Source organism: Phoenix dactylifera, chromosome 3 (assembly GCF_051530095.1).
Source record: "Phoenix dactylifera cultivar Ajwa chromosome 3, Ajwa_hap1_PhDact_Kaust_v1.1, whole genome shotgun sequence".
Classification (NCBI taxonomy): Eukaryota; Viridiplantae; Streptophyta; class Magnoliopsida; order Arecales; family Arecaceae; genus Phoenix; species Phoenix dactylifera.
Genome location: NC_143192.1, coordinates 48,399,359 through 48,412,108, shown reverse-complemented (window position 1 = coordinate 48,412,108; position 12,750 = coordinate 48,399,359). Strand labels below are relative to the sequence as shown.

Here is a 12,750-nt window from a genome sequence, read left to right as displayed (position 1 = left end):
TCCGCTTCTAGTGAAGTGCAGATCCTCTGCTCCTCTTCAGGACCTTCTCTATGCAGCATTGAACTTATTGCACAATAATGGCTGGAAAACAACTACTGTGGTTTCTTAGGAGGGATGAAAATGAAGAGCGACCAAAAGCAAAGCAGCAACCATAAGTTGAAGCATAGAATGATATGTCAAATATATCCTTGATGCAAAAGCAGGGCTGAACGATAATGCTAGTAACCTGAGCTGAATTGGAAACCTTGCACACAAAAATGTTAACTCAAAGGAAACCAAGAATGCTTGGAGAATCACCTCAATCTTTTGTTTCTTAGGAGAAAAGGGTAGAAATACCCGCCTTGTTTTGAAAGAAAAAAGGTGGTTAGAAGAGTAGCAAAGCTCCAACTAGAGCGGGGTAACAAATGGGCGTGGTCCCAGAAAAATATAAAGCAGGTGAAGACCCAGAAGCAGGCACTTCAACCAGTTGAAACACAAAATGCTCATAGCAAAGAGAAGATAGCAGCATTAATTCTCACTGTCACAGGGAAGCTTAATAATAGCTTGATGATACAATATAGAACACCTTTAAAGAAGAAGAAAACAAGAAGCAACTTGATTGCTAATATTATAGCAAGCAAAAGTACATAGATGACAGACTTTCTTTTCATATAATTTAATAGAACCACCGGGACCTGGGTTTTTATCGCCCTTGAAGCTAAATACAGCATCTTTAATTTCTTCATGAGTGAAAGGAAGCTCGACGGAGCTATGATCTGGAAAAAACGGAGAATAAAGCTAGCTCCAATTTGAATCGACGGGAGCAGCTATAGGTTCGGCAAACAGATCTTTGAAGTAGGAGGAGAAGGCTTCAAGCGTCTCTTTATGTTCAATCAGATTCTGGCCATTCTACGATGAGCGAGGAAAAAACCCTCTGATGGTGGCCGCTCAGCATAGGAGATCTTTCCAGCGAAGAGGGTTGGTCAGCCACTCATTTCCCTCCCTCACAGTACTCTCTCAGTCGGATCGGAGGTCTCTCCACCCCCTATCCTCCCCTTGCGGGAGCAAATGCTGCTACTCTTGGGATCAGGAAGGAAGATGGCTCCTCCAAGATCCAAATGGTCCTCTCAACTTCTGGTGGTATCCACGGTAATGCACCTCAACCCGCCACCCTCTCTCCCTCCTATTCCGCCTCCCAACCGCTCCGGTCAGCCTAGAGGAGGAGCCAGCTTCAAGAACGTTTCTGGCTTTCTTGTTGTAACAGCTCAGGACCTCAGCCAAAAATGACTATTATTTGATTTTGTATAAATACCTAAGATTTATCTAGTGAATAATCGATGTGAGACTAAATATACGCCCGCACGGATCCTCATATACTCTCCTTGTTCAAGCCCTCAAGCTAAGGGTACAAATCTAATCACAAACACCACTATCGGTTTGTAGTCAATCCCAATAGATCCATGCTGCAGTGTTCCCTAGTTTACATAAGTTATGAACCGAATCTGCTCTAATACCATTTGTAACAACCCAGGACCTCACCCAAAAATAGCTAGTCGAAAGTTATTATTTGGATTCTTTAATCTTGTATAAATATCCAAAATTTATCCAGCGAATAACTAATGTGGAACTAAACATACACCCGCATGAGTCCTCGCACTTGTGGTGAGATGGGCCATTCCAGCACAATTTGTTGGTTTGCCTCTTATGTTGTGGGGTCGGCTGCACTACACGGCCGTGCTTTGCTGAGGGGGTCTCTTAGTAAGAACATGGAGGCAGCACAATACAAAAATGTCAGAAATCTCTTGTTCCTTCTAGTTGATGAACCCATTTGATTGATGCCTTTCGTTATGGAGTGATTTATGCGTCTCTACCTTCAACAGAAATCCCATCTCCCCACTTCCTTATCAGTTGGAACCAATTCCCGGACTCTTCTATGGCCATTAGCCGGACTCAAACATCAACGACATTCCTGAGCAACTTAGGTGAGTCCCTGATACAAGTCAGAGCTGGACTTCTTCCATAAAATACAGAAGACGTTTAATCTTATTGGGTGGGGAGGGATGTGGTTTTTCTTATTGGCTATCATACTAAAACTTTCTGTTTAACAATGCCCTTGATCACGCAGGTAAAGCAATGCAGGAAATGTTGCACAATTTATCAAGTTGGCTGAAACGCTTGCAGAACTTCTGAGTGAGAGCCTTGAACTGGAAAAGGATTACTTGAAGAAAGGAATTCTCCAGAGGTTTTCAATCCCAGGGATTGGGCCTTGCTGATCCTCTAGTGCTCTCCCCCTCCCACTCATACATTCTCCCATCTTCAGTCTCTCTGGCCTGTTCTGCCAGATCGCGCCAGATTAAAGCTGATTATGGTATAGAAATGTCAAATTTTACGTAAGTCCGGCCCAAAGCCTGATTAAAAAAGAATAGAGTTTAGGCTCGAGGCCAAACCCATAATCGGCTCTATGCCAGATCCAGCAAGTTCTTCCTAAACAGGGCTATGCAAGAAATTATCACCATGCCCTCACCAAGCAAAAACCTATGGCACATAAGGTCTTCTAGATGGTGACTTCTCATTGATCCCAATCATATGCTCTATACATAGCCGCTGGCTGGAGGTACAGTAGGTTTTAACTCTTCCCTCCATATGTAGCAATATGGAGAAATTGCAAATTCTTCCTTCAGCAATTATCACTGAGCAAAACAACCATTCCTGAACGAATAGAATAAATAAACTTAATTAAACAGAATCGCTTTCAAACTGGCAAGAATTTATTGGCTGTTAAATACTCTTCATAAAACAGATGATTTGTGTAGTAACTCATTGTGCAGACGGTTGATATCTTAAAATTTGAAAATAGTTTTGAGGGCCATATAAAGCTGATTAAATGCTGTACATGGGAAGTGGCTTTTTAATTTAGAAACTTACAAATGTTATAGGTCTTTTTACCAATTCTACATTCAATGCCGTTAAACTTGCACATAAAGATGTCTTTCTGCAAGGAATTAGAATTGCCGCGGGATCTATCAAACTCTTCAACTGCCTGTTTTAGCCTGTTGCTGATATCACCTAATGCCCACACCAATGATATATGGGGCCGTGGATTCTGCCATCAGTAAAAATGAGTGCTTAGAAAAATGTGTCTTTATTTTAAGAAAAAGGACATCAAAAGTCATTTTCATAATTTTCACAATGCAGTCACAAGGTAATTATGAGTGCAATAGAGACAAAAGTGACAGGTTAAAATATTGTTAAAAGTAGGAAGAATTATACTAGAAGTGAGTGCATTAGATAGAGGCTTGGAGTTATACCAACAATGTATGGAGGAAGAGGGGGGAAAACTCGTTTTACATCTGTCGGCTAAACGGAACAGACGGCAGAAACCAGTTGGAAAGTATGAGTTAGACCAACAATGCATAGAGGAGAAAATACTATTTTAAATCTGTTGGCTACATGAAAGAAAGGGCAGATAGCATTTTAAACATGAAAGTGTGAGATATCTAGTTTGGAGGATTAAAGTAATTGGAGGGAAAGGACAAAGAAGACTTGAAAGGGAGCAGTGAGAAGAAATTCCAATATGCACATTATATTGGAGGATTCAAGTTTTGTTAGGAACCAAGGATGAAGCAGGAACCTTAAAAACAGATGGAGAGATGGCATCAATGTCTATGTATCTGCGTTGATACATACATTATACTAGATTATATCCATGACTTGTAATTAATCTTGTAAAATTATCGAATATTCCGCAATGGAGGAATGGCTTTATGCTTCTGGTGGCTCTAGTGCCAATGCAACTAGTTTACTTATTTGTTTGTTCATTTTTAGAAGCATACCTTATAAAATTCAGGAAGACCATGCAGTCTATATATATCATCGACGATGTGAATCTGCTTAGTTATCTGCAAAATAATGAAGCCAAAAATAGTGTAGATGAGATAAATATAAGAAGGGGGGAAAAGGAAAGTGGAGATGAGCAGTAAAGAGGCTTTGAAATAAGGATCTTTAACAATCAACCAGTTGACACTCCAATTGGAGGGTTAGAATGGGCTACTATATGAGGGATATGCTGATTAAGGAAATATTTATCTTTGTATAACTGACTACTAAGAAAGAAAATAATGAAGTAGCGTTTAAGAGTATTTTATTTCCTAACATTGTATACTTAGAGTCACTAAGATCCTCTAAAAGACTAAAACAAATAGTCAAATACAAATAACCAGGATTTAAACATTAAAACAGGTTGACACATCCTTATGAATATTGTTAAACCAAGTAACTACATACTAATAATTTAACACATAAGAAAAATCCTCCAAAATGGAAGCAAAAAGTTGTATCAGCATCACACCAGGAAAATATGTCAAATCCTCCAAAATTGATTCATTTTTTGGTTTCTAGTGGAAATTCTAGAATCAAAATTATACAAAAAATATTTATATGATTCTATATGAAGTGATGGTTGCTGATAAACATATATATATATATGTACGTATGTATGTATGTCGTATTTATGAATGTACAGAGAGAGAGTATCTACTCCTCTCAAGTCCAAAATCAATAACAAGATATCCAAATTGAAGATCCACACTATTGATCATAATCTATACCAGTAAAAATACTTCAAAACCAAAAATTACATATTTTATTGGTTTCTAACCTATGCATCAATTATACACACAGATGGACAGTTTCCATTGCGCTAACGTGTTAAAATACATGATAAAGCATGTAACCTGCAAATCCATCTTATTTATCATGATTTGCACATGCTAAAACATCTATAAATTGAAAATCAGTACATTTTAATGCTTAGATCATAGCAAAGCATGTTCTCCTATCATTTTAAATGTACATTTTTTGCGCTCAACCGATATATAGGTTAGAGACCATAAGAACACGTGATTTTTGATTTCCAAACATCTTTAGTTACATGATCAACGGTGTAGATTTCGGTTTGTATGTTGCATTATTGATTTGCACTTGAGAGGAGGAGATGCCTTCTCTCTCGAGAGGAGCATAGTCCATCTCATATATATACATCTTCATCAAAATATCATGCTAATACAGAAAACTATTAAAGTAATTCATGGGATCAATTCTAATATAGAAAACTATTAAACTATATACCTCTCCTCACAACCCATATATGCCCAATCTAAGGGCATGTTTGAATTGTACTTATCAAACTATATATTAATAGAAAATTATTTTTATCTAACAATTATTGATACGCCCGATAGAATATGCCCGATACTAGTACCATACAATTGCAAAATGTTCGAGTCCAGCAATGCATGGCATGCTGTATCTTTCCATAGTAAAACTCTCCATTATGGTCCATACATCTTAAATCTGCATGGGACCCATAGCCTTTTTCACCTCTATATGTATGTGTGTGCATGCACGAACTCTTGGATACCCTCTCTGTAAGGAAGAGATACAAGAGAAGGGCACCAATCAAAAACAGAGGTCTACTTATCAAGATCCAGAAATAATAATCCTTCAGCAGCTGTTAGCTCGCAACCATCTATTCCTTTCTCATATGCATCACATGTACCTACCGCTACTGAGAAATGAGAATAGTGTTAAGGAAAATCAAGTCTAAAATGCCAGGATGAAGAATTCATTCAGCACAGAGTATGCCTTTATTAAAAATAAGGAATAATAAATACATCCTTGAAAATTTTGAGCATTCAATTTGCATTTACAAGTTTGGAACCTAGTCAGTATTCAAAAGAAAAAAATTGGACTGCTTAAGTGTGAAGTACCTATTTATTGTTTCGCATCACCACTTGGCAAAGACTGAACAAAAAATTCAGCTATATCTTGAATCTATTTTTTTATACATCTACTCAACTGAAACATCATCTTGACTTCAAAGTGCTTGATGGTGCAGTAGTCCAGACAGCCATGTGGTCAAAAGTGTTAGCTGTGTGTTCGGTTGTTATCTTTATTCACAGTTTCACCAAAGTTGATCATGAAATCAAGATTCAGTCCACTGTACACTAGATGAGGATAGACCAGTTCCCTAATTACTAATATAATGCATTTTTTTATCTGCATGCTACTAATCTTATAGTATAGGAATGAAAGAGTTCCATAAAGAACCTTACTAACAGAACTAATACATGTATGGAACCAAGAAGAATTTTTCTCCAATTTCTCCCTACTTCACTAAAAATATTGGTCTGTCCTGCTTGGTATCAACTCATTCCAGTTCTGCACAGGTTGACACAGCTTGTATCCCTTTGGTACCAAGACAAAAGTTTTCTTTTTCTAAGTTTAATTTGTTTTGGCGTAACACACCATTCTGGCAATTGGTTGGCAATGTCTAGTGCTTGTGGCACTTAAATTCTTGGCTGTTAATGCTGTAAATTATCCTTACATTCAAGCTGGGTAAAGATTACCTAGCAGATTCAAATCAAAGATTCAGGAAGTTCCATATCCAATTTAGATCACCCACCACCATCACAAATTGAATTTTGTCAGCATTGCAGCATGAAGCACTGTGCATTTTTCTTTTGAACAAAAACACATTGAAAGTTGCAAGCAAAATGTCTCGACAATACCTCTGGTAGACCTCCCCTTAAGACTTCCAGCGAAAGAAAGGTACGTGTCCGGTCATCATTAACAAAAACCTGCCATTTATTGAACTCTATCCAATATCTGCTTTCCAATGAAAATAATAGTAAAACAAAGAAAAAAAACCATCACCTAACATATTATAGCAGGAGTATGAAAAATTCAAATGCACAGACAGTCATGATAGTGTAAGGCTAGTTAAGCATTTTTGATTGAATTATTTTAAAGATATATCTGACCGTCTCTGAGATTTGAAATTCTCACGAAGCATTGCCACAATGGAGTCGATCTGATGTACTTGAATTGGAACAGTTCTTCCCAAGCTAATGTGAAATTCTCTTCCTAAGAGTATTTGTTCAAGCTTCTGATCATCTTTGCATAATTCACTTAGTGCATAGTCAACATCAGCAGCATAGAGGACAGGTACATGAGATTCTATTATTTTCACAAAATGTGCTAGTTGCTTTCTTGTTGTAGATGGTATAGAAACTGCAAGAGTGAAAGTATAATTGCTTAGAAATCATCTAAGAGTGGGAAATATTGGAAAGCTTTCCCAAATTGAGACAATGGCAAGGTTAAAAAAAATAGTAAATTGAGAATGGATAAATATACACATATAAAGCACTCACACACATAGAAAGTGCAAATACTCATGCACAGACATGCAAGCACATGCTTACATGCACACACGCAAAATAGTAAATTGCGATAAATACACACATATAAAGCACTCACACACATAGAAAGTGTGAACACTCATGCACACACATGCAAGCACATGCTTACATTCACACAAGCGCGCATTTTTAGATACATATTTACATACATTATACCTATATACTCATACATGTGCATGTACATATACATCTTACACACACACAAATACACATTCATAGATACATATTCACAACATTCGTACCTATACAGACATATCCGTGCATGTATGTATAGGTTTTAGCAACCAAAGAGTAAAAAATACCAAAATGCATATTCCTCTGACTTCTAGCGTCCTTAACCATTGTTTCTAGGGATTTTAACTGTTTGAAGTGTTGATTGTGGTGATTAGATGACCGAGGTGTACCACAACATACCGTGCCTGTTTGTCACTGATATGCCCCTGTACCATGATACTCCATACCTTGCTAGTAACCTGATTGCATTTGAATTGTTAATTCTATGTATGTTAAATGTGTTTTAGATTTCAAGTTATGCAATGCTATGTGATAAATATGTATGTCAATGACTTCAATATATACAGAAACTATAACTGAGACTCACGTTGATATTCCTTCCATATCTCTTGCCAAAAAAAAAGGGGTTAAGAAAAGAAAACTTGATAGGTGAATTTTCCAAGTTTCTCGATGATTTCTTAAGTGTTTATTTTGGTGTTCACTGATTATGCCTTACAATATATACTTCAATTTTAATAAAGCTTCAAAACTCTGGTCCATATATAACAATGATATTTAGTTTGGTATTCGGAAAAAAACTCCCCCACATGAAAAAATACTTCTTCCCCTTCCATGCTTGGTTGTTTGTGTGGGTTTTGGGGCTAAAGGCAACACCTGCACCTGCATGTTCATCCAAGAGTATTGTACCAGGCCAAGCTATGCATGGGAGTTTGGTCCAGCCATCCTGGTACTAGCTGAGCAGCTACTTGTTATCATTAATTTAATTTAAATTTGAGATGTTTAGAGTATAGGGTTTCATGACACTTCCACCTTAACATTGTTAAGCACTTGGGTCCTTTTTATTATCTAAAACTTAAACTGAAGGAACTTAGTCAAAAAAATGGTTAGTTTTCTTTTTTCTCAGACATACCTGAATATTTTATATTTATTTGTTTTAAAAAATTATCAATCTAAGTATTAGAGAGAAAAAATTCTATGTACTAGTGGCATGAGGTGATGATTATCATCATCTTACAAGCCTTTTCTCATTATAAATGTGGTTATAGAACACTTTTCAAGTTGAGAAGGTTTCATGGAAGGATTTAGCAGGTTCTACGACTAGTTACTGTCCTTTTATCAACCACCTAGAAATTTGTCCCATGTTCCTTGTTAAGGCAAATTCAGGTTGGAACGGGCCCATCATGAAATCTATAAGGCTGAGAATTTTGACTCTAAGCCATTTACCCAAACTTAAGCTGACCTGTTTGTTCCACAGGTTGGCTACAGGTCAGGATCGCTGTATCAGTCACTTTTTTTTTTTTGCTAAGAAAAATGGTGGAGATTCAACTCTCATTTCATAAGTATAAAATGGGATTGGCCAAGAGCAAAACAGAAGGCCTCAGCGAGGCCTGAAGAAAGGGATATAAGCTACATGGCTACAGATCTCGTACAATATCAGAGAACCCCCTCATCTAAACAAAGGACCTCACCCAACCACCAGTCTCACAAGCAACCCTAAACCAGTCACTTGATCAAGTTTGGATTGGTGATCTTTGGCTCATCAAGTCTAGGTACCAAGCTCGGCTAAACATTATACGGATTTGAGCTTCTAAACCATTGAATATTGACCTGACGGTTCAGATCCCATGCCTCTTAGAGAGAGAATCCTAATCAACCTAATACCTTGTCTCCCAATTGAAAGATCCTCATCCTCTTTCCACTTCCTTTCCCCATATCCATTATCCTTTTCCTCACTCCATCATCTTATAACCTCTTCATCTCCTCCCATCTTTGTCTCCATCCTCTCCACTCACCATCAAGGCAACCAGCCCATGCCATGCCATCAAGACCACCTCTGCATTGTCAATCAGGCAGTCATGGACCAAGCTAGCATGCCATCAGGAAGATTAGCGACTACCACCAACCCAAAACATGACCAATTCCATTACATTGTCTCTTTTTCTTTTGCTTCAAATCGTGCTGCCATCAAGCCAACAAACTGCCATTCAAACTCTAGTTCATTCTAGATCTTCCACAACCACCACTGCTCCACATAGGAATGACTTGTAGGCTCACCATCAAGCAAGAAACAATGGCACCACACCAAGCTCCATTATATGATGGAGCCTCTTCTCTATGCAGTATGAGTTGATGGTTCAGGCTCGAGTTAGTGAAGTTGAGCCACCAGCATATTCAGGTCAGCTTTCTTGAACCCCTTCTCCAGTTGAGTTGTGTTCAAATCAAGGCTAATAATACTTCAGCGATGGAGGTTGATCTGACCCCAACAATTATTATCCTTACAGACAAGGCTTGTTGCAAGTAGAGAAAACTACCCTATAATATCTTATGGGGTGATGATAAGAAAGTGTATATTCTGAAATTTAAAAAATTAGATTTAAGTTACACCAAAAAAGGACATGTAAGGGGAATGAAAAATAATGTTAAAAGTTAGAACTACTGTCATCCAATGCAGCAAATAAGAATGGAATGCAAATGTTGGATAATACTAAAACTCATGGCATCAGCTAACAGACCCTTTGTAATGTATCCATAATAAACCTCAGATGACAAAATTATGAAATAAAAAGTGGTAAGGGAAAGCCACCTGGAACATAGACATGCAGAGCATAGTTTCCTTCAACATGTGGGAAGCTTCTAATGCGGCTTCCTTTAGTAGTAGATGAAACATCTGCATAAAACAGGTATTTTACAATTAAATAATAATTAAAGAAATTTCACTAGGCTTCAGTGTTCAATAATTGATGAAATCAGGTTACAGAGAAGTGGGACAGAATAACAGATTTCTATAACACAATAATTAACCCATCTAGAATTTGATGATGTCGAGTATAAATGCAGGAGACAAAGAAAAAATGTAGCAGGTTTCACATTTTTTATTTTTCTGATTGATAGAGAAAAATGTAAAGCTTGTGGCTTTGCAATGACATATGCATAAGCTGAATGGTTAGTGAATTGTGACTTCCAAGATTGGTTTGCAAAAGACACAAAAAATAAATTGCCCCAAGGAAGCAATAAGGAACAGAGTGCAAAGATGATACAAGTTCCATAGGAAAAGTCTACTTATACAAATTGGATGCAAGTAGTGTTAGCGAACATGAATAACAAAAAGAAAATTTTGTACAGAAGAACTGGACCTATATAAGCAGCTGTCAACAAGATTTAAAGCTAGATCAGTTAGCAAGTATTTCTTGGTTCTGTAAGTTCTAATTGGGCCATTGAATTCAAGTGCTGACTAGCAAAGTCCAAGCAAAGGCATTGACAATGCTGGAGCAGAAATACCTACGAGACACATACCGCATTCATGGCTCTCAGATACGACAATTATTGAGCCTACGTCGTACTTACTTTTAGCTAAACTCGGATATCAAAAAAAATGGTGACAAGAGATAATGGGCCTCATTCACGAATTACCATAATAAACCAGCATAAAGTCCGTAATATGCACCAATTTGCACATAAAGCATGACCGTTTAAGTTGGGTGAACAGGCAGCATCTCGTGTTGATGGACAACGATGGATTGCGCTGGGGGAAGTAACTGATAATTGACGAAAAATTCACAAAGCCAGCCCCAAATGGATGACATGAAATTTTGTTGTTTGGAGTCAAGAGAAACCACAATCAAATCAATCAAAACAGAAGACGAGGGTGAAAAAAATAAAGGTAATATCTATCATCTCGCAAGCCATAATTTGAAGAAACGATCGTCATAAATTCGAATCGTATCAGCAAAATATCAACGCAACGATCGATGGAACAAAATCTCTTCGAACCAACAAAAACAGAAAGATCAATCGATCAAATTCTTGCAAGAAAATTCACATGAAGAGAGCACCATACCTAGAAAATTTGGGGGTTGGAGGAGATCGAGAGGCGGAGGCGGCGGCAATCCCTCCGATCCCTTTGGATTCGAAATTTGGCGGGAATCTGCGTAACCGCTGCTTCTTGGAGGAGACGACTCATCATCCGACTCCGAGTCGGAGCCGTACGTGGCCCTCAGAGCCTCCATCCCGCCCCCTTCACTCTCGGACGAGTTCGATGAGTTATCCAGCCATGGCGTTCGGCCGACGCCCTCTTATTACGTAGTCCTACTTTGATCGTCCACCCTTAATCGGCGAGACCTCATCTGAATGGACGGCCGTGGGTGACTTAACGGTAACTCGAACCAAAGGTCCGAGTCCGAACTCAACTGGGAAAAAGCATAGCTTTCGGCGAGCTGACCGTTTGCCGCCCCTCTCTGATGCTCTTTCTTGATTTGACGCCAACGCGAACCGTCCAGGATGCGTCCGCCCTGACGTTACGATAAGTCGTGTCCGCATGACATTATTTATAACAATTTAAAGCCTCATCAAAAATAAATAATCAAAAATATTATTTATGTTTTTAATTTTATTTAAGTATTTCAATTTTATTTAACAAAAAACTAAACACACGTCCGCATGAATCTTCATGATTGTATATCGAAAACTACTTGAATATTTATTTACAAAAAACAAAAAAATTTGAAAATAAATTTTTGAGTAACCTATTTGAGGGACGTTCCGGGCAAAATAAAATTTATTTAAAAATTAATGAGGTTTGTGAGGCAAAATAGAGGAACAAGAAAGCATTTTTACTAAAAAAAAAAAAAAAAGACAATGAAGGCATACACTGGCTGAAGACCTCTATTTTATAGGGTTGGCAAGCTTCCAAAGAGAAGGGGGAAGTTAGAGGATGCTAAGAAGGCACAAACTTTATTCCATTACCAAATATGCTTGTCTGGCTGGAGATCCCTGCCGAAATTTTGAGATCCTAAAAGGCCTAATTTTTTTTGTATAGATTAGAGGATAAGACATTCAAATGATGAAATCCCCATTTCCTGAGTTGAATCCGCACTTAACCATAAGGGATCGAAAGTTTTGATAATGTTCTTCTAGATGGAAAAAGCTCTATACATGAGTGTGTATCTATGCTGAGCAAGATAACTATTATGATAGCATGAACCGTTTTAAATTCTTGTCCAAGGCTGATCTTCTCCATTAAATTGTCTCCAATCCCATTTAACAATCAGGGTTCTATTGAACTCCTCCGAATTCAGAATTCCCAATCCACCCTCCTGAGGTTTGCATATAATGTTCTGTTTCATTGGAGAGTTGAACGGGGTAAAAGCTTTGAACACCTTTCCAAAGAAAAGACCTCATTTTGTCCAACTTCGCAATTAGCCTAGGAAGAAGGGAGATGGACATGTAATAAAGTTCTAGCGCTACAAGATCTAAGGCTGTAAATAGGCCTAGTTAACCC

General features: G+C 37.9%; 1 protein-coding gene across 3 annotated transcripts; it reads right to left on the bottom strand.

The window, feature by feature from the left end:
- Nucleotides 1–452: 452 nt before the first annotated feature.
- LOC103710786 (U6 snRNA phosphodiesterase-like protein) lies at nucleotides 453–11,579 on the bottom strand. 3 transcript variants are annotated; one of them, XM_008796674.6, is made up of 7 exons: nucleotides 11,311–11,575; nucleotides 10,057–10,140; nucleotides 6,801–7,050; nucleotides 6,549–6,645; nucleotides 3,813–3,878; nucleotides 2,905–3,082; nucleotides 453–2,688 (listed from the first exon to the last, which is right to left on the bottom strand). In XM_008796674.6, coding segments are annotated over exons 1-7 (846 nt in total). In that variant the 5' UTR covers nucleotides 11,480–11,575; the 3' UTR covers nucleotides 453–2,686. The 3 variants fall into 3 exon arrangements, with proteins under 3 accessions (XP_008794896.3, XP_008794895.3, XP_026661920.3); XM_008796673.5 differs by lacking the exon at nucleotides 453–2,688 and having other exon boundaries at nucleotides 2,707–3,082; nucleotides 11,311–11,572; XM_026806119.4 differs by lacking the exons at nucleotides 453–2,688; nucleotides 3,813–3,878 and having other exon boundaries at nucleotides 2,707–3,082; nucleotides 11,311–11,579.
- Between the last annotated feature and the right edge of the window lie 1,171 nt (nucleotides 11,580–12,750).